Genomic DNA, 20,810 nt, shown 5'->3' with positions numbered 1-20,810 from the left:
CACCATATATAATGTACAAGTATATGCATATGCTTTGCTTGGTGTCTGCAGTATGCAGCATCCTGGAAAGCAGGATCAACCAGCAAACTAAGCTTAATTAAATGTTATTGGCTCCTCAGGTACCGGAGACAAGCAACTCCAGGAAGCTGCTTCCTACAGTACCAACGTTGGGTGCTGAGTGCTGACTATAGTACTACTAGTCTGCAACCTATGCTCTAATGATGACCTGCTAGTGTTCCCTATAAGCCTCATTGTTATGTATAAGCAAAATGGCTCATAGCTTTGGCGATTAAGTAATTTTAGTAATTAAGCGACAACATAATTTATTAGCTAGACCAACCAATAATACAATGCAGCATGTATATGCTCAGCATTGCTTATTTGGACCATCCAAATATACTTTGAGATTTGTAATGCTGCACTCCACTGTTTCACCCACTCTATTGTTTCACACATCTCGATGCATACTGAACGGTGTGGATAAACAATATCCAACATGTAGACACCAAAAAACTAATAGTGTTTGGTTCACTCCTCACCTCCTAAATTTAATCTAGTCTTATTTAGTCATTTTTTATCAAACACTATGACTAAATGCAACTCAATAGGCATTAGCCAACTAGTCACTCAATTGTTGCTAAATGAGACTAAACCTCACCTTTTAGTTAGGCTGCTTCACCCTTTTAGTCACTTTGGAGCCAAATACCCTAACTAATACTTCATCCGTCCCACAAATAAACACATTTCTTTAACTTCTATGGTTCATATTTGATCGTTCTTCTTATTCAAAAATTTTAATAAATATTATTTATTTTTTTATAAATAATTTTATTGTTAGATATATTTTTATAATGATTTGTTTATTTTATTATCTGTGAAAAAATTTAAATAAGATAAATGGTCAAACATGATTCCTACCGGTCAAAAATGCATTTATTTGTGGGACGGAGGGAGTAGAGACTAAAAGATCTATTTTTATCTTTTTTATTTCACTATAAACCAAATAGGGGGTGACTAAACTTTAGGACAAGGTTCTATATAGTCTAATAAGAATGCAATAAGGATGAACTTGGCAAGGTGATGGACATCATGTGATCAACATCTAAGTAAGGATCAAGGAGCTGCTTTGAAGGTCCTAGAATGCAAACAAGAAGTCTAAAGTATCAAGTAGAAGAAGCCTAGACAACAAAACACAAAGAAAAGGAGCTCAGTAGGGTTGAGCACTTTTCACAAAAAAAACTGAGTCAAACTATCAGGTTTCGTGCAGTAAGCTTCTCGGATGGTTGGCCCTGCTAAGCCCAACACCGAAGGCCCAAAGGAACATCAGGTTCATGCTAGCCAGTTCCTGTCCGCTGTCCCCACGTAGACATCTGACAAAAAAAAAAAAAAAAAAAAAAACGAACCAACACCGCGGTGGACTAGGCTCACCAGGATCTTAAGGTTAAAGAAGATGCGGAACAGCACCCGCATGAACCCTTTGTTGGTCCGTTTAAAACTGAATTGGCTTTGTTTACTTAAGTTTATCAGCCGAATATATCACCTATTTAATAGTATTTTCTCTCATAATATATTAACAAATAAAAAAATTTTGTTATGCCTTTTCAGCTAAGCGAAAAGGCAACGAAACCAAACCCAAGGGTCCATAAAACCGATTGTGCACTAGAGTGTACCACTAGAGCCCTCTGGTGAAGGCACCGGAAGATAAGGTGAAGACTAGCTCAAGGCAGAGCTACAGGCTATGCATCACCACAACCATCTAGTTAGGTACCGAAGCTTTCAATATACTCCGTAGTTAATGTACAGGGACACTGGTGGACTTGAAGAGCACCGGAGCTCTCTTGTGCTTGCATCGAGTGAGCACCAGAAGATAATGTGCTGTCCAGTGAAGAAAATAATGAAGCCCTCGACAACACATAGAAACTCGCTCTCCGATGTGGAGCTGGAAGGATCCACGTACCGTAGCTCTCCACCAGATTATAGAATCATCTAGTTAATGAAAGCCTATAGGCTAGGAAGATAAGAAAAAAAAAAGAGACTAATAATTCGGGTTTTCACTGATAAAGATGAGAAGTGTATTGGACCAGGCTTTCTGTGAGCTTTAGCCCAGGATCGAAGTGTACCAAAGGAAACTTTCAGCCCAGAGGAAATGGCCCGACTCTACAAGACCAATGGGCCATGTGGTAGAGCTCCAAGGGGCCCAACGTCAATAAGCTTCAGAAGCTCTCTACCCTATTTTGCCCGAATGTGCAACTACTCTCGAGAAAAATCAGAGATGGTGGAACATATATGTTTGTCATATTGCTTATCAATCTGCATGTCATGGACTTGGTAGATACAAAAAAAAAGCATTTGATACACGTATTTTCAGTTTCTATAGCGACATTTTTTTAACAAAATGTTTTAAAGACATAGAAAAAGATACGAGTAAAGAACAATTGTTGCTCATGAAGTAAATATAACATATGGAACATCTTATAAAAGCAAGCTATGCAATCTTTTCTCTGCATGCAAGCTATCCACATCTTATCCCCACAAAAGTGTCACATCACCTCTACTAAGTACAATTTGCTATTTTGAAGCTATATCAGCATACAAACCATATCCACACCGTATTATTTGTTTGGCTGTCACATTCTCTTGTAATTGTTCTAATATTATATTACCTTTTTTCTTATATTCTTCCATTAACTTGTCCACTTTTAGTAGCTTATTTCATTTTTCTTCTTTTTTGCGAGAATATTATTTCATTCTTCTCTTTTTTTATGAGAAGCTTATTTCATTCTTCTAGTATATAGAAATAAAAAAGGGCACAAAAAAGGCAGAACATAAAAAAGGAAGAAATGACTATTGTTCCTATTGGGCCGTGTACTGTGTGAATCCCATGGGCCGGCATGGGGACTAGGCGTGGCAGCCCGTGCCTGCTAAGAGCCTAAGACCTCTCCCCTCAGCCACACCCAGAGGCCCAAAGTGCATGCAGTCCATCCAGCAGCGACTTCTACTTTAGCCGCCGGAGATTTTTTTTTAATTTCAGAGTAGAAATTTATGAAATCATTCTAACATGTAATGAGTACACTTAAAAATATGAAATAAAATTTAAATATTAATCCTCATCCGGCCCGGCAGAGATCAGATTATGGATAGTTTCACACATGTCAAAGGCTGGCAGCAGGCTATAGTGGGCACAGCTTCTTCCATTTGGGATCTCGGGCTCCTGCCTTTTACTACTTTTTGCCATTTGGCTTTAAGCCTCTTTACCGCATTCCAAAGGGAATTTTGTGACAAGAAAAGACGCTGCAGCCTGCAGGGTGCTAATCGAGGACAATCTTCGTGTACTGTTGCGCTGCTGCAATGAGATTAGGAATTTTACTTCAGGTTCTAGCCATCCGATCCCTTTGTGCTGGGCCTATCATCTGGTGGAGTATTTGTCCATTTCCTTTTTCTTTACAACTAGACTAGACTAGAGTCAACAACACTAAAAACTGACTAGCACCATCATGTATGCTAAACAGTCCGTACATCGTAGTGCAAATGATCTTCTCTTGTAGCTACCGAGTTTTGTCCATTAGCCAAGTGATATGGGCTAAGTAAATTTTGCTCTTACGGTCATGTCCTCTCATGCATGTGACCATTGTGTCTATATATATGGATATATCAAGGTTATTAACGTAGTGCTCGAGACAGACAATAATATAATGATTTTACGATGATGTTTAGGTGTTTGGATCATCTCCAATTATAATAGTTGATAAAATAATATCTAGACAATCCAAACACATTAGATTATGGTTAGTTTATGATGATTCGATCAACAAATTATTATAACGCTAAAATCCATCTAAAAACCTACTGTTAGGATATTATAGGGTCAATGGACAACAATCCAACACCTATAATCTAGGGATCCAACATATTCTAGATTATTGTGTAATCCATAATTCAAATTAGTATAATCACATTCACAATCAAAATTCTAATGATCCAAGAGTGATCCAAACATTCCCTTACAAAATCTCGATGTGCATTTATGGTCATGTGGATGCTATTAGGGCCTATTTGGTCGTAGAGCTTCACTCCTTGATTCTTGGCTTCGGCTCCTTGGTTCTTTGGTAGACAAAGTCATTCTAATTGACTGTAGCGGGGTTAGGAATTAGGATGGGGAGCATATGAGAATTTATTTCAGAGTAATTCTGGTGGGGATTAAATACGGAGCAGTGAGGAGCGGATTTTTTAGCACCCAGTGTAAAATAAAAAAGTGATTCTTCTTTGCTATCTACTAGAATTTGTGCATATTATTTGGCTGAGAAAAAGTAATTCTCATGGAGAAGTTTCTCCAAAGAGTGCTGACAAATGGCCCCTTGGTACCGATTGGCTAGCGAAATCCATTGTGGCCTGGTTGTGTGACTTGTGAGGGGGGAAAGGGCACCTTCAAAAACTGTTCATGTAGTAGCTTAGGTGTGTCCAAACAATTGCTCACCTCAGGCAGTTTTTGTGTCAAACTGTTTTGAACACCCAGGTATATAGGTTGGAGTAGCATCGACTTATATAAAACTAACATGCGCCAAGGCACAAAGCCATGATCGGTTCTTTCCCTAGAGTTGTTGGTTCTACCTGTGGCAGAAATCTCTGCTTCCTAAATCATTTTGTACCTAGTATTTCTAACCAACTCGTCTTTTGAAGCCTACTTAAATTTTGTTTTGGTGGTACGTACAGCAAGGGGCGTAAACAAAAGCTGAGGCCTTGAGGGCTACATATACACCTAGTTTTCCCCATATAAAAAACAAGAAATTTAGAAGAAACTGGTGTGCTTGAACCCCTGTCACCTTAGGTTTTCTGGCTCTAGGGGGTGCAAATGCATCCCCCTCCAAATTTTGTGAAAACAGTGATTTTCTCTAGATTTTCGCCACATATGTACCTTCAACAACATAAGTTTATGTATTCATAAGCCAAATGCATGTCCTCTAATTTTGCTCAAACTTGCCCCTGCATACATTGTAGAGAGGAGGGCCTCGAACGAGAGGAGTCGGCCGGGAAGGAGAAGGCACGAGCTTGCAAGCGACTGCCGCATTCGGCGCCATGCATGTTTAGCGGTACAAGCATGTGGTCTTATTTATGCGCGACAGAAACATGTACGCGAACGCTAGCTAGCTAGCTAAGCGGGTCTCTGCTAGATCTCCTCTTCCGTTGCATTGGGAGCACTAATAATCATGTCTGATCCAGACATCTATCCGTCCGTCCGTCCGCCGAACGACTGAAAAATTGACTGGCATGGTGTGGTTGCAATAGACGAAGCCACTCAAAGAGATGGGAACCAGCAGCACACCGAAAATGTTGACGGTTTTCCTTTCGATCCGTTAGTCTATAACTTTGTTGTTGTCATTATCGAATCTTTTGCAGTTAGTACCAGTACATGGCTGGCAAAAGGAGAAGAATTGGCAGGCCGACGATCGATTAGTAATAACCACTTGAGTGATGAGTGAGCTGCAGCGAAATGAAAAGAAGCGAGTCACATGGCGCGGCGCCCGTGGCGGCGGAACGACAGGGCGAACCGGACGGTACATACAGCAGCACGTGGATCCCCTGCAAAAGGGCCAAGAGCGAGGAGGGCAGGGCCCCGGAGACGGAGACGGAGAGGGAGGGACAGGGACGACGAACGATGCGGATCCAGGGGATAAGAGCAGGCGTGCACGTACTGGACGACGCCACCACCAGACCTGACAGTTCGCCGGAACGGAAGAAGCTGCTGCTGCTACGTGTACTACAGAACTCCAACGTCATCTTACTGTCGCACGTACGAGATCGAGTACGTGCTGCTCCATGTGCTGCATACGCAAGTGTCATATACTCCGTATTGCTAAAACTTTTAAGCTTAGGCCTAGTTCACCCCGAAAATAAAAAAATTTTCAAGATTCTTCATCACAATAAATTTTAGAGCACATGTATAAAGCATTAGATATAGACGAAAATAAAAACTAATTGCACAGTTTGTCTGTAAATCACGAGATGAATCTTTTAAACCTAGTTACTTCATGATTGGATAAATTTTTTTGGATCATGGGCGCTGCGTTGTGCTACATGATGCGTTGCATGCCTGCAACTGCGCAACGGGGCGGGAAAAGAGTGTCATAGCTGGTGCAACTGCGCAACCGGCCGGTCGGAGGAGGAAACAGTGTATGTGCAGATGAGACGATGCGCGCGCGAGAGAGAGCTCACGTGGCCCGTGCCCGGCGCCGTGTCGTCCAGGGACTCCGATCCGGCGCCGCTACATACACGGCGGACCACCTGGACAGGACACAAATTGATCGTGTCTTGTGCTACCCGGCCACGGCCACGGCCACGGCCCCCCTACTACACATCAGACGAAGGGCATGCATGTTCAGCTGTCTCGTCGCCCGCTCGCCTCCGCCGTTGCTTGGCTAAAAAAACATGGTTACCGTTCGCTAATTTATCGTGACACAGGTAAGTAGGTTCGAGAAATAAGCTCAAGTGAGACCTAAATAGCTGCCAGATTTCGGAAATAAACTAACGAGCATCGGATGGGTCAATGGCAGTTCGCAAAGTACCAAATACTACTACAGTACTAGGAATAGGGTGGTAGCTACATCCGCCAGCACGCTGCTGCATGCGCCGCGGGTAGACAACGACGACGCGCACGCAGATTAATCTCGCGCCCTCAACCACCAGCCGTGTCTGTGACGCCCCCCGGACCGGACGAATCACTGCCGATTCAAAAAATTGTCATCACTGCTGAATTTCGAGCCGGCACAATCAAACTAGTAGTGATGAGGTTTCCAAGAAAAGAAAAAAGACAAAGGGATGAAAAAATGGTGGAAAATTGCAAGTATTTTTAGAGACCTCACTGGGCAACAGTATTAATCAAACCCGTCACAGGGGGAGTATTTTAGGCAAGCTGGTGTTTGAAAGACACGTATGGATGGGGGGGTTTCAAAGATAAACACATATAAATAGAGTTCAACATTCCATAACACTATATAATTTGAGACAAATCTTAACTCTCCGGTAACTTATACTCCCTCTGTTCACAAATGATAAATCGTATTTGACAAGTGGAGAAGTCAAACTTTACAAAATTTGACCAATAATTAGTCAAATTATATGAAAGCTCAGAGTATAAAACTTGCATCAATAGATTTGTGTTAAAAGTACCTATAAGATGATATTGATTTCTAAGCCGTCAACTTTATATTTTATAATAGAAATTAATGATTTAAAACTTGAAATATATTTTATATGATTTTTTTCTGGCTTAATACGATTATTATTTTTTTAATGGAGGGAGTATTTGAGGATGTTTCACCACGCCTCAAATTATATTTGCTGAGAGGTTAAAATCTCAACGGAGATCCTTTCTTGGAAGCAGCCAGCCATTCTCTTGCAGCCGTTGTCTTCTACCCCGGCATCCCGACATCCCACCTCGCCACTTTCCCTTTCGCTTTCCGCCTGCGCGAGCGATCTCAAACTAAACAAGGCCTCACTTCTCACTCCCAAACGGCTTCCTTCTCTATCTTCTAGTCCCACTCCCCCAGCCCCAGCCAGCTCCAGCTCCCAGTCACAAACCCCAAACCCCTCACTTGTCATCAACCTGCGCTGCGCTTTGCTTCCGCTTCTTCCTCCACCTTCCCTTCCTCCCTTGCACTCCACCACGCCTCGGACCTCGCCGTACCGCTCTCTTCTCTTGATGCAAACCTTCCCTTACTGCTAGCTAATTAATTTGCCATTTCTTTCGGGGGGGATCCGGAGGGCGATGGACAAGGAGAGGAAGCAGGGTTTCTTTTCGGCGCTCAAGGGGGAGGTCGTGCGAGGCCTCTCCCCGGCGAGGTCCCGGGGGAAGTCGCGGCTGCTTCCGCGCAGCCGCAAGACGGCGGCGGCGGCGGAGTCCGTGGCGGTGGCGGCAGCGCCGCCGCCGGAGGAGGAGCTCGCCCAGTACGCGCCGGACCCGCTCGTCGCCCACTCCGGCAGCCTGCGGCCTGCCGGCGAGGTCCTGGCGCCGCTCATGGAGGGCCCCGACGTCGCCGACGACGACGCGTTCGCCGAGGAGTCCGGACGGCGAGACGGGTTCGGCCAGTGGGTCCGCGGCCACCTGACCCGTGCCCCGCTGATGTCCGGCGGCGGCGCTGGCGACGGGTCGTTTCGGCGCTCCGACCTCCGCCTCCTCCTCGGCGTCATGGGCGCGCCGCTCGCGCCCGTCTCGGTCTCCGCCGCCGAGCCGCATCTCTCCGTCAAGGGCGCCCCCATTGTGAGTGCGCACGCCTCGGCTGGATCTCCCCTGTTTGGCGCTTGGTTTTGACAAATGCGGCAGCTTTTTTTGGGTCCTGACTCCGCCGGCGGCGCTCGATCTGTTTATTTACGGCATCGCATTGCAGGAATCCTCGTCGGCGCAGTACATCCTGCAGCAGTACCTGGCGGCGTCGGGCGGCGCCAAGGTGCTGCGGTCGGTGCGGAACGCGTACGCCATGGGGAAGGTGCGGATGGTGGCGTCGGAGTTCGAGACGGCCACGCGCGTCGTCAAGAACCGGGGCTCCGCCGCCGCCGCCGCCGTGGAGCAAGGCGGGTTCGTGCTCTGGCGGATGTCCCCGGACATGTGGTACGTGGAGCTCGCCGTGGGCGGCAGCAAGGTCCGCGCCGGATGCAACGGCCGCCTCGTGTGGCGCCACACGCCGTGGCTCGGCGCGCACGCCGCCAAGGGCCCCGTCCGCCCGCTCCGCCGCGCCCTCCAGGTAGCATTCATTTCTCTTCCCGAGCAGAGCAACAATCCGACGAGACCACGACAGTGCCCCCCCTGCTAACCGACAAGTACGTCGCCATTGTGTGCCTCCTTCCAGGGCCTGGATCCGCTGTCGACGGCGGGGCTGTTCGCGGAGGCGCGGTGCGTGGGGGAGAAGAAGGTGGGCGACGAGGACTGCTTCATCCTTAAGCTGTCGGCGGACGCGGAGACGCTGCGGCAGCGGAGCGAGGGCCCGGCGGAGATCATCCGGCACGTGCTGTTCGGCTACTTCAGCCAGCGGACGGGCCTGCTGGTGCACGTGGAGGACTCGCACCTGACCCGCATCCAGCCGCACGCCGGCGGCGACGCCGTGTACTGGGAGACCACCATCAGCTCGTTCCTGGAGGACTACCGCGCCGTGGACGACGGCGGCGTGGTCATCGCGCACGCGGGGCGGTCCGCCGTCACGCTGTTCCGGTTCGGCGAGATGGCCATGAGCCACACCAAGACCCGGATGGAGGAGGCCTGGACCATCCAGGAGGCCGCATTCAACGTGCCGGGACTCTCCACCGACTGCTTCATCCCGCCCGCCGACATCCGCCGCGGCGGCGACTCCGTGGGCAGCGAGCCCTGCGGCGGCAAGGCCGGCGCCGTGCACCCGGCGCGCGTCGTCGTGGACCGCGTGCACCACCCGCGGCGCGACGCGGACAAGATCCACTGGACGGTGGAGATGTGACTTGTGTTATTCTCTGACTGTGGGCAACGGGACGGGACTGATGGAGCGGATTCGTATCGTGAGAGTGCAAGAGATTAGCTTAAGCAGCTAGTACTACAAGTAGCTAGGAAGAAATGGGGGGGAAAAGCAAATTCAGCAATCCAATTTGTTCATAGTACTACTAGCTAGAAACCAAATCTAACTTCATCTTCCTCCTCCTACCAGTGGCTTTGTATTGTTGTACAGATCGATGAGGAAGCGCCATCCATGGCAATGTTGAGCTCTTCAATTGTACCGCTACTGTAAGAATTGGAAGAATGTACTGTAGACAAGTATCATGAGACCAGATCTTGTGCCCTAATATAATGCTGAAACGCTGGAATTGGGTATTCTTGCTATTCTACGTGACGTCACGGTATGTGTGGGTGCCTAAAGATGAATGATCTTGAAGCCTGGTAAGTGGTATGTCTTGCTGTCGACCTTGGTTTCGTTTCCATGGCTTGGCCTTTGGGTTTGCTTAGAAACTACTTATCCAAGTATCTTTACCACCCTTTATTTGCTTTCCAGGTATAGTACTTGTGAGAGTTACTTGCCACATTACTTGTAGGCGTGCGTAGTAGTAGTTTCCTTGGAGTGGTGGCTACAAAAGTGATAGTTGAGAGGTAGCATTGAGCATTGCTTGCTTGCTTGCAAGTAAACCAACAAGTTCCTCGTGACAGTACAAACTTTCTTGGCTTGTAGCCAGGCAAGCACCAACCTAGCTCGGAGCTAGGAGCTAGCATTGGATGCTGAGGTCACTGGACAGTGGTAGATCACAGGTGACCCAGGCCCTGGCATGCCTGTCCACCGGCTGCTGTTTTTCTTGTCCCTGGCTTTGCTCCAGTTGCTGTCACTGCATCATGACAGCCTATGCATGGAGCCGTGGCAGGCTTTGCAATGCCGCTGTAGGGTCCCACTTGCAGGCCGAGTCTCTCTCTCTGTGTGTGTGTGTGTGTGTGTGGTGTGTGCGGTGGACGGTGGACCTGTGGTCTTTGGAAGAACCGGGCCTTGTACGTGTTTGCCTTTATTGACCAACGACTTCCAGTGTGATGCTGTGTCCTGTTCCTGTGTATCTCTACGCAACTGTACTGCTTGCTAGGGGCATGGCTGTCTTGTACAAGACGTTTCCATTACAGTTTCCATTTCTGTTATGTTGCAGTACATGTTCTATTGTTCTTCATTCCTGTTCCAGTGTTCTGTGGCAATGGCAAGTGTATGTGTACTTCTATGTTCATATTTGACTGTTTGTGTTATTTAAAAAATTTAATAAATATTATTTATTTATTATAACTTATTTTATTGTTAGATATATTTTTATAATAATTTATTTATTTTATTATTTATATAAAAAATTTAAATAAAATAAATGGTTAAACATGATCGTACCGGTTAAAGAACTGCATTTATTTTGTGGGACGGAGTGAGTATAGTCTTGGGCCTTGTTTACTTCCCAAAAAATTTTGCAAAATTTTTCAGATTCCCCGTCACATCGAATCTTTAGACGCATGCATGGAGTATTAAATATAGATAAAAATAAAAATTAATTGCATAGTTTGGTCGGAATTGATGAGATGAATCTTTTGAGCCTAGTTAATCCATGATTGGACAATATTTGTCACAAACAAACGAAAGTGCTACAGTACCTATTTTTGCAAAATTTTTTGGAACTAAACAAGGCCTTGTTTAGTTTTCAAAAAAATTCAAGATTTCTCACATCAAATCTTACAGCACATGCATGGAGCATCAAATATAGATGAAAACAAAAACTAATTTTACAATTTGCCTGAAAATCGTGAGATGAATCTTTTGAACTTAGTTAGTCCATGATTGGATAATATTTGTCAAATAAAAACAAAATTGCTACAATATCCAAAAACCCAAAATTCTAGGAACTGAACAAAGCCTATGTATATGTATTCGTGTATCATGTGTCACGGGCTCACACACCGGTGCCAAACACTCTCATGGAGTTCTTGATCTCAACGCAAGGCCTGGCTCCGTTCTCCATTCTCTACGTTGAGCCAGAAATCCAAAAAGTTTTCAAGATTACTCGTCAATTCGAATATTACGGCGTATGCATGAAGCATTAAATATAGACGAAAATAAAAAACTAATTACACAGTTTGTCTGTAAATCACGAGACGAATCTTTTGATCATAATTAGTTTATGATTAGATAATATTTATTAAATAAAAATGAAAGTGTTATATTAGTGAAATCCGAAATTGAAATTTTTTCGGAACTAAACAGCTGGTGCCGAAACACACTCTACAGAGAAACGACACGCTGCCTTCACATGGGCGCGTTGCTGTGACCTCGGGGCAGAGAGAGGCACAGCAGCGGATCAGCCTGTCCGACTGGCATTGTTGGCAAGGCATCTCTCCGGGGTTGTTTTACTTCCCCAAATATTTTGCAAAATAATTTATATTTCACATCACATCAAATCTTGCGGTACATATCTAAAATAAAAAATATAGTTAAAAAAGATAACTAATTACACAGTTTGTTTGTGATTTGCGAGATGAATATTTTGAACTTAGTTAGGCTATTATTAGATAATATTTATCAAATACAAACAAAAATGCTACCGTTCATATTTTGCAAAAATTTTTACAAGTAACAAGGGCCTTGTTTAGTTCATCCTGAAAACCAAAAAGTTTTCAAGATTTCCAGTCACATCGAATCTTGTGGCACATGAATGAAATATTAAATATAGACGAAAATAAAAACTAATTACACAGTTTAGCTATAAATCACGAGACGAATTTTTTGATCCTAGTTAGTCCTAATTGGATAATATTTGTCACAAACAAACGAAAGTGCTACAGTACCGAAAACTTTTCACTTTTCGAAACTAAGGCCTTGTTTAGTTCCCAATTTTTCAGGTTCTCCGTCACATCAAATCTTCAGACGTATGCATGAAGTATTAAATATAGACGAAAATAAAAACTAATTACACAGTTTGGTCAAAATTGACGAGATGAATCTTTTAAACCTAGTTAGTCCATGATTAGACTATATTTGTCAAATTAAAACAAAATTGGTACTATTCATATTTTGCAAAATATTTTGCAAGGCCTTGTTTAGTTCTCGAAAAATTTTGTAAAATTTTTCAGATTCCCCGTCACATCAAATCTTTAGACGCATGCATGAAGTATTAAATATAGACGAAAATAAAAACTAATTGCACAGTTTGATCGAAATTGACGAGACGAATTTTTTGAGTCTAGTTAGTATATGATTTGATAATATTTATCAAATACAAACGAAAGTGGTACTATTCCTATTTTGAAAAAAAATTTGCGTCGTCACGCAGACGTGGGCGCAAGAACCGGGGCATGGAGTTGCGCTCAGAGTCAGAGCTGTACTGTACTAGGCTCTGCATGCCAGCAGGCCATGCTAATCAGCACCCTGTACAGTACCTGCGACAGGGAAACAAAAGTCGAGCGTTTCACATGTTTCTTCTTTTCGTAAAAACAGGATCGAAAAAGCCAATACTCAATTAGGCTAGAAAATATGCGTTTAAGGACTTGTTTACTTTCAAATTTTTTTGCAAAATATGAATAGTGACGCTTTCGTTTGTATTTGACAAATATTGTCCAATCATGGACTAACTAGGGTCAAAAGATTCGTCTCGTCAATTTCGACCAAACTGTGCAATTAGTTTTTATTTTCGTCTATATTTAATACTCCATGCATGCGTCTAAAGATTCGATGTGACGGGAAATCTGAAAAATTTTATAAAATTTTCTAGGAACTAAACAAGGCCTTACTTTGGGGCATATGGTCACGACGGGCCGATCGTACAGCGTTGGTCTGGCCGGCCTTAAACAGTTAAATTGGACTTCTCAACTCAGCCCGACTCTGGCAAGCCACCTCCAGCCGTTCTCATCATCGACCCGCTGCCGTTCTCGTCATCGACCCACGTCCTCACCACGTGCACCGCCCCGTGCAGCCAAGGGGGGCGCTGGCTCCAACAGCAAACTACCTCATCCTTGTCTGAAGGAACCACCTCGCACTACTCTCCGCCGTCTGTTCTTCTCGCCCCCACCCGTGGCCACGCCTCCAGCCTCCACCTGCTCCAGCTCCACCCTCGTGGCACAGGCATGGCGGCGCCGGCTCTCCGTACCACTACCACCGCGCGGCTAGGACTTGCACTTGAACGTCCCACTACCGCGAGACGGCGCAGGGCCTTGGCGCCTGCGGCGGTCCCGGCCACGCCGTGCTTGGGGAAGGCGGCGGTCCGGTGCCAGCAAGCCGTCAGGGTTGCCGCCATTGTCAATGAGAAGGATGCCTCGGTGGCGGCTGCACAGGAGAGAGGCGGCGATGGGGAGCTCACAGTCGTGATGAAGTTCGGCGGATCGTCGGTGGCCTCAACCGAGCGGATGCGGGAGGTCCTCATCCTCAAGTTCCCGGAGGAGCGCCCGATCGTCGTGCTCTCAGCGATAGTGAAGACCACCAACAAACTACTCATGGTATTCTACTGCACCACACCCTAGCTCCAGCAACCTGTTTGATGCAATGTCTTAGAGAGAGGTAAACTCACCAGTTGAGGAAGAGGTGATTGTATGCAAACCAAGTCAACCAACTAAACACGAACTCATGCTAGCCAGACTCAACTACATAGGCAACCAAACAAATAGGTCTTAGCTTGGTAGGGGCAGGCTTAGTCTAGCCTGGCTTGATTTTACTAGTCTACCTAGAATAGGAAACGAACAAAACACACCCTATTTCTCGTATCTGGCTATCACTGAAAAAGAACACACAAGTCGTTGTACAATATCATAGCACTACCAGTAGACACTGGTACTATACAGTCCCCTCCCCTAGATTGATGCCGTACTAGTCTTTGTACGGCTAGTATTGCCCTATAGTACGTGGAACGCTGGAGTTTCATTTCAGGACAACAAAACTGAAAAGTTCATATCATAAGAAACCACATGATCTCATACGGAATCAAAGTTCGGTGGCTATGCAATTTTAGTTTGAAGTAGTAAGCGGCATCGACTGTCCCTGGATTTGATTGTGTGTGCAAGACATGTCAGGGCTCATTCGGTTAGTCTGGAATGAACCTAGGAACCATTGCACTTGATGTCTTGATCAAAGGTTATAGTCAATTATTCCAACTAGGAATCATTCTCTGGAACCAAACGAGCCCTTAGACGTCTCGTTAACATAGTGATAATCTTGACAGACCCTGGCTCAAATCCATCATCACGCGTCACCACGCCCTAGTAGTATTCTAATCTTTGAGCTTTCCCCTTTATCCCTCTATCTCAAGTTGGTATTCTCCTTTTGATACCCTCGTGCATTGTTTCAAATCGATCGCTCCCTTTACCTCTTTCACATCTTGTATACTTTTAATTTGTACCCCTCGAATAAAGGGAAAGGGAAAACATATGTGCTCGATCCTATGCACATTATTGCGCTCAATGAGAAAACGTACATGCTCCTAGTCTCCTAGTACGATGCAGCATTTTTCATTAGTTCATGTGTCAGACACAAAAATGTACTCACAACCACAAGCTCCCATTACATGTTCATATGGATCCACAAATGGCTCACCAGGAACGTCACTGCTTGGGATTCTGAATCCTATTGCTTAGTGTAGCGAAACAACACACAGCATGTGAACTCTGAATACATCACAAGTATGTAGTATATCAACATGCCTAGACGACATATATATAGTTTTCCATGAGGACGAAAACATTTTCTTACTTAAGTAACTCCTACTGCTGAATCGGATCAAATCTCATCATGGCAAGTGCCCATCTCACAATAAATTATCATGGCTTTGCGACTTTCATAGTGTCGGGTACGAAGATCCGACCGATCCATTCCCTTTGATGTGGTTGCTCTTTTTATGCCCCTTTTGTTTCATATATCCAGTATATGACCATTAACAAAGAGAAGCAGATCTGTTGATCTTCTTGGCTTTAGTTTACTATAAGCATATCCGACCTGTCGGATTGTAGAGCTCTTTTTGTCAGTCTTCCTTTAGATTGGCATCTGGGCATCTTCAACTTTTTTTGGCTAATGATACTTGAGATTTGTGATGATGCATGTTTGTATTGTACTGAGGTTCTCATCAGGATTCAGGAGAGAAACAAAAGGGTTGGTGGTGCAAACTACAGCATGTGGTGCCTATAACAGTAATACGATTGGCTCTGGCAGCCTGGCACTGCAAACGTTGATCTGGTGGTGTCTCCGGTATTATGCGTGCAGCGTGCATGGGGACCAGCTCTAATTTATGCAGAGTTCCATCAAATTTGTTAAGCCTCTGGTTGGATTCCCTGATCCTGATGGAGTGATGGATCCGCTGATCAGGCCAGGCCGTTTACTGATGGACCCTGCCTTCACCAAATGCTTCTAGCATAGTAATGAGTGGCAGGGGACCAATCAACAATCATTTAGGCAGATGATGCATCATGTATGGCATGTACTCCATTTTTCTTAAAGTTTCTCGGCTATTCCCTCTGATAATAAAACGTTTTGACATTTCTAGATTCATAGCAAGTGTGTAGTAAAAGCTATAAATCTAGAAAAGTCAAAATGTCTTATAGTTTGCAGAGGGAGTACTATATATGAATATGTAAATCAAATCACCATATATTATCATACCAAATCAACAAAATCAGCACATTACACAGTGGGAAATTAGACAAGAAAGATCGAAAGGACATTGATAGAAATAGTGCATTGCCTCGATCCCCCCTTATGTTTCTTTTTGTAATCAAAGAGTGTATTGTGCTAACTTATTAATATAGTCCACCCCCCCCCCCCACCCCCCAAAAAAACATGCAAAAAGAGAGTTTTACCATTATGAGTGCGTTAATTCTGTGGTAGCATATGCGTAGGTTTGAACACATCTGTCTCTCCAAGTTTACCATTTTAATAAAATTGATACTATTTACAAAAAAAACATTTTATTACTTTATCTTGTGTGTCAAACTGCCAACTGAACTTGGAGTCCAGTTACGGTTATATATATGAAATGAAAGAAAAGAACAATTTTTCCTGGGAAAAAATTATTGTTGCTTTGCAGCCAACTGGGCCAGACCACTGAGCCCACGCCCGGCCTTGTACCCTTGTTGGCATGTTCGGCCAAACCACTGAGCCCACGCCCGGCCTTATACCTTTGTTGGCATGTTGGGCCAAGTGGTAGCTTCGTTCCAAATGTCTCTTTAGCCTGAATGAGATTATTTGCTCCAGCCTCCACTGAAAAAACGATTATTTGCTCCAAGCCTAAAGTTTACAGTAAGTTACGGTTTGAGGGGGGCCACTAATAAATAAATGATGTGGTTTGATAGGCATCGGAGCATCTCCAAGAGATTCTCTGTGTAGCTCTTTATCATAAATTTTAGCAAACAAACCAAAAAAATATATGCTCCAATAGACTCACTAAATCATTCTCCATCTTTTCCACTCTTCAACCACACCTCTCTCTCTCTCTCTCTCTCTCTCTCTCTCTCTCTCTCTCTCTCTCTCTCTCTCTCTCTCTCTCCATTTTTAAGAACCTAAGTGGCTCTCTAAATGCAATATATGGTAGTTTTTTCTCATAATTTTTCACACAAGAAAACTTATGGAGAGTTTGTTGGAGACATGAAAAATATACAAGTAGAATATTCGTTGAATGACTCTCCAAATAGAGATTTAAAGAGTAGAATTTATAGAGTCTATTGAGTTACTCTTGTTAAGCGAGGATTATGACAAAGTTATCAACGGAATCCTTTCGGAGAATTTTTTTTACAACTTCTGCATTATATAGGTTTAGACATCTGAATCATTTTTCCTGCAACATATTTTTTTTATTCAACTTCCTGTTGTAGCTCCTTTTTTATAATTTTGATTCAGTAGAGCATCTTCAGGAGAGGTACTATATTGTCCATCGCTATATTTGGCTGAAATGAGAGAAAAACGTGCTCTGCCAGCTGCCAATGACCCAGCGGCAGCACCAGGAAATGTCGCCCTCTACTAAGGCAACAATTGTAGTGCAAAACGATTTTCCATCGCTCATTAGGAGCTCGAACCAATGATAACCTGGTTTCGACTCCATTATTCATCCCTCTCCTCTGCATCAACAACTGTAAATTTTTTATCTATATTTTCAAGTACAAGTTAAAATAAATTATAAGTTGTTCTAGTTTTTGAAGCATATTTTCACATACATTTTTATTAAAAATATGTACCTGAAGCAGTCTCGCAAAATAATTCTAATTGATAGTAGAAATGTATCTTGAGAAAATTTATATTCAAAACGTTGCTATGAGGATCTGAATCGGTACTAACACCCTTGGTTAGTTTGGTTCCACCCACTTCAATTTATATATTTGGCATTAATCATCATATTTTCTTGGATTTGTTTTAGAAAGAAACAACACTATTCGTGGAGAGAGACATGCTCGTTGATAGCAATGTAGTAATCTCATTAATTTCAAGGTCTATTTGAGTAAAAAAAAGGCAAAACAGGCGCAATTTTACCACTGATGCGATAAAAAATACCTATATATTACTACTAGGCAATGAAAAGTTGAAAACTAAATCTAGCAAAAACACAAATTCTTATTGTAACAAAGAAAAAGCTAAGACTAAACTGCACCACTCGATATACTACATTTTGTGGCATTCAATTATCACGAAAGGGAAAAGTTAAATCTTTTCAGAAAGTTTTAGAGGGCTATAGCACTCAAATTTTGTCATCTCATATTTATTCCAAGTTGTCTAGGGATGTTGAGAACATTAGGTAGGAAAAAATCAAGTTCTTTTATAGCTTTATAGCAAATTATGTAGACATGAGTTGCAAAGGTATTGCAATAAAAGAGTGCTTGGTAAATAAAGTAAATATAATATCAATATAAAATAATTGAGACATAGATATATAAGAGAAAAAAATTCACGTGTAGATGTTGAATTCGCTGTGTTCTTCACTCTAAGAGCCATATTTTGAGTGTTGGCCATATCAGAGTGTTATGTGCAAATGATCCATGAGGCAATTGTATGTGTCAGGATGGTGTGTAATTTGTGAATGGAGTTTGAGTGAGTGTTCAGTTGTAATAATTTGTGAATGAAGTGGAGCGTTGTGTTTCAGAAATCACACCATCCTGACAACATAGTACATGAGGTCATCACAGTGAATGAAGATAATTTGGTGTCTTCATTCACAAATCACGCCATCTCGAGATGTGGTGTCACACCAAATGTAGACAGTTAGGGCTTATTTGGACATACCTTGGACTAGATAAAATGCAATTGGAGAGTCTCTGGACTTATATGAGGACGCCGAACAAAATTCATCAGAAATTGCTGATGGAATTCACATAAACAAAAGCTATTCCAAAGGGGAAAAAGCTTTGCAGAACATAGAAGTATGGTGCATGAGATTTAGAACTTGTTACAACTACAACATGCCCATTAGAAAGCAAAGAGAACAATAACACAAGATTAATAAAAATAAGAAAATCAACTAGAACCATTCATGCTTTCTTGTTTTCTGAGACCTGAGCTTCACAGTGCAGCATACTTATTCAGAACTTAACAACGCAGAACTGCCAATTGCTTCTCATTTGCCCTCTGCAACCATTGCGTCATCGAACTCCGTAGCCTGTCATCAGGTGCGCGCGCGACCCACAAATTCAGAAAGTTTGTGAGGACATGTGTCCATCTCTCCAGCTTTGGGTCTTGATGATATCGCTGCATTAGCAGCCTCTTGTTCTTGTTATCTCCCTTCCAATTCTTGCGTGGCGTCGTCTTCCTCACCTGAAGGTACGCCGCGCCATGCTTGGATTTCCAGAGCATCTGGTACGCCATCGCCTCCGTCTTCTGGTAGAGACACTGCAGCGCCTTGGGCAGCATGGTCTCGTCCATCTGCCGCAGGCTCAGGTTGGTGTGCCTACCACGCTGCTCCTCGCCGTCGATCACCTCCAGCGCCGACGACTCGGCTTTCGGCGTCAAGTCTCCTAAAGATCCATGGGGTGTGAACAGGAGACCAAGCTTCAGGTATGGCGTGTCTTCTGACGAAGTCGTCGGACCTTCAACAGCCGCGTTCCTCTGTAGCATGTTGTACTCGGACAGTGGGACCTGGCACTGCCAGTACACCTCGATGACCGATTCCAGAGACACCTGTGATGGCCATGGCCTCACCGTGCCTGCTGCTGCATTGCTCTCACGGAGACGACGACGACGACGACAGGGCTCATGGTGGTTGCAGCACAGCGGGTCCGGCCGGAACCACTGGCTCATGTCTTTGTGGATGCTGTCCCAGTGCTCTCTGTGAGTAGAACCACCGTAGGGCACCCAGGAGAAGTCCTGCGTCGGAAGGTTAGCGAGCTCCCTGGTGGCAGCTTCAGCCGTGGACTTGAAATGCGGCGTCACCAGCAGCTGCAGGCACTGGATCGTGATCCCGACAATGTCCGTGCTCTCCGAAAGGCGCAGCATGGTGCCGATGCACAGGTTCTTCTCCGGCGCGTCGTCGTCTTCGTAGAAGAAGATGAGCTTCGCCTCCGTGCCACGGCCTTCCAGGACGATGGGACGCACGCAGAACAGGTAGTACTGGCTTCCTCGGACGAGCCTGTACCTCGCCTCCTCGCCGGCGAGCAGGCGCGCGATGAGAGGGTCGAAGAACGTGTACCGCGGCCACGGCGTGCCGCCCAGCTCCACGAACCGCAGGAACTCGGCGGCGCCGTCCGCGAACCACTCGAATCTCCGTACGGCGCTGCCGCCGCTCCAGCCGCACCCGTCGTCGTCGGCGTCGGCGTCGGCGGCGGCGTCGGTCCTGTTGCGGGCGCTGAGGAGGATGGAGGAGACGAAGGACGTGGTGGCGTGGACGAGCCGCGTCGGCAAGGACGAGGACGAGCGGCGGATCACCGGCACACGCTGATGCTTCTCTTGGCCGTCCTCGTCCTCGTCCACGGCCACGGCGCGCTGCTTGCACCGGCGCAGCGTGTCGTCGCACTCCTGAGCGGCGCGCTTGAGCTTCTTGCGCCAGCGGAGCAGGGACGCGTCGCGGATCTGCCACCTGTCGGAGGTCTCCAGCGCGGCCTCCAGCTTGATGTGTGCCATCTCCAGCCGCTCCAGCTGCTCCTTGTCGTTCGGTGGTTTCCGTCCGTGCTTGTCCAGGATGCCGGAGACGATTTGCTTGGCTATCTCCTCGGCAACTGCATACCTCACCATCTCCGCCATGAGCTTGGAGTTTGGTGGACTCAACTATAGCTAGGGGATTGTCAGAATGTATACTAGCTAGTAGTAATATGTATACGAGAAGCGACTGATTGCATGGATAATCTGAAAACTGAAGAATGATTGCTATATATATGCGGGGATTTCATAGGAAGA

The 20,810-nt window shown here is 44.9% G+C and overlaps 1 protein-coding gene across 1 annotated transcript; it reads left to right on the top strand.

Moving 5' to 3' along the window:
* Positions 7,416 to 9,835, top strand: LOC8063225. The gene is made up of 3 exons (XM_002467627.2): positions 7,416 to 8,254; positions 8,382 to 8,735; positions 8,841 to 9,835. The coding sequence occupies exons 1-3, from the start codon at positions 7,763 to 7,765 to the stop codon at positions 9,456 to 9,458; spliced, it is 1,464 nt and encodes a 487-aa protein (XP_002467672.1). The 5' UTR covers positions 7,416 to 7,762; the 3' UTR covers positions 9,459 to 9,835.

This window comes from Sorghum bicolor, chromosome 1 (genome assembly GCF_000003195.3).
Source record: "Sorghum bicolor cultivar BTx623 chromosome 1, Sorghum_bicolor_NCBIv3, whole genome shotgun sequence".
Taxonomy (NCBI): Eukaryota; Viridiplantae; Streptophyta; class Magnoliopsida; order Poales; family Poaceae; genus Sorghum; species Sorghum bicolor.
This window is presented reverse-complemented; position numbering and strand designations above follow the sequence as displayed.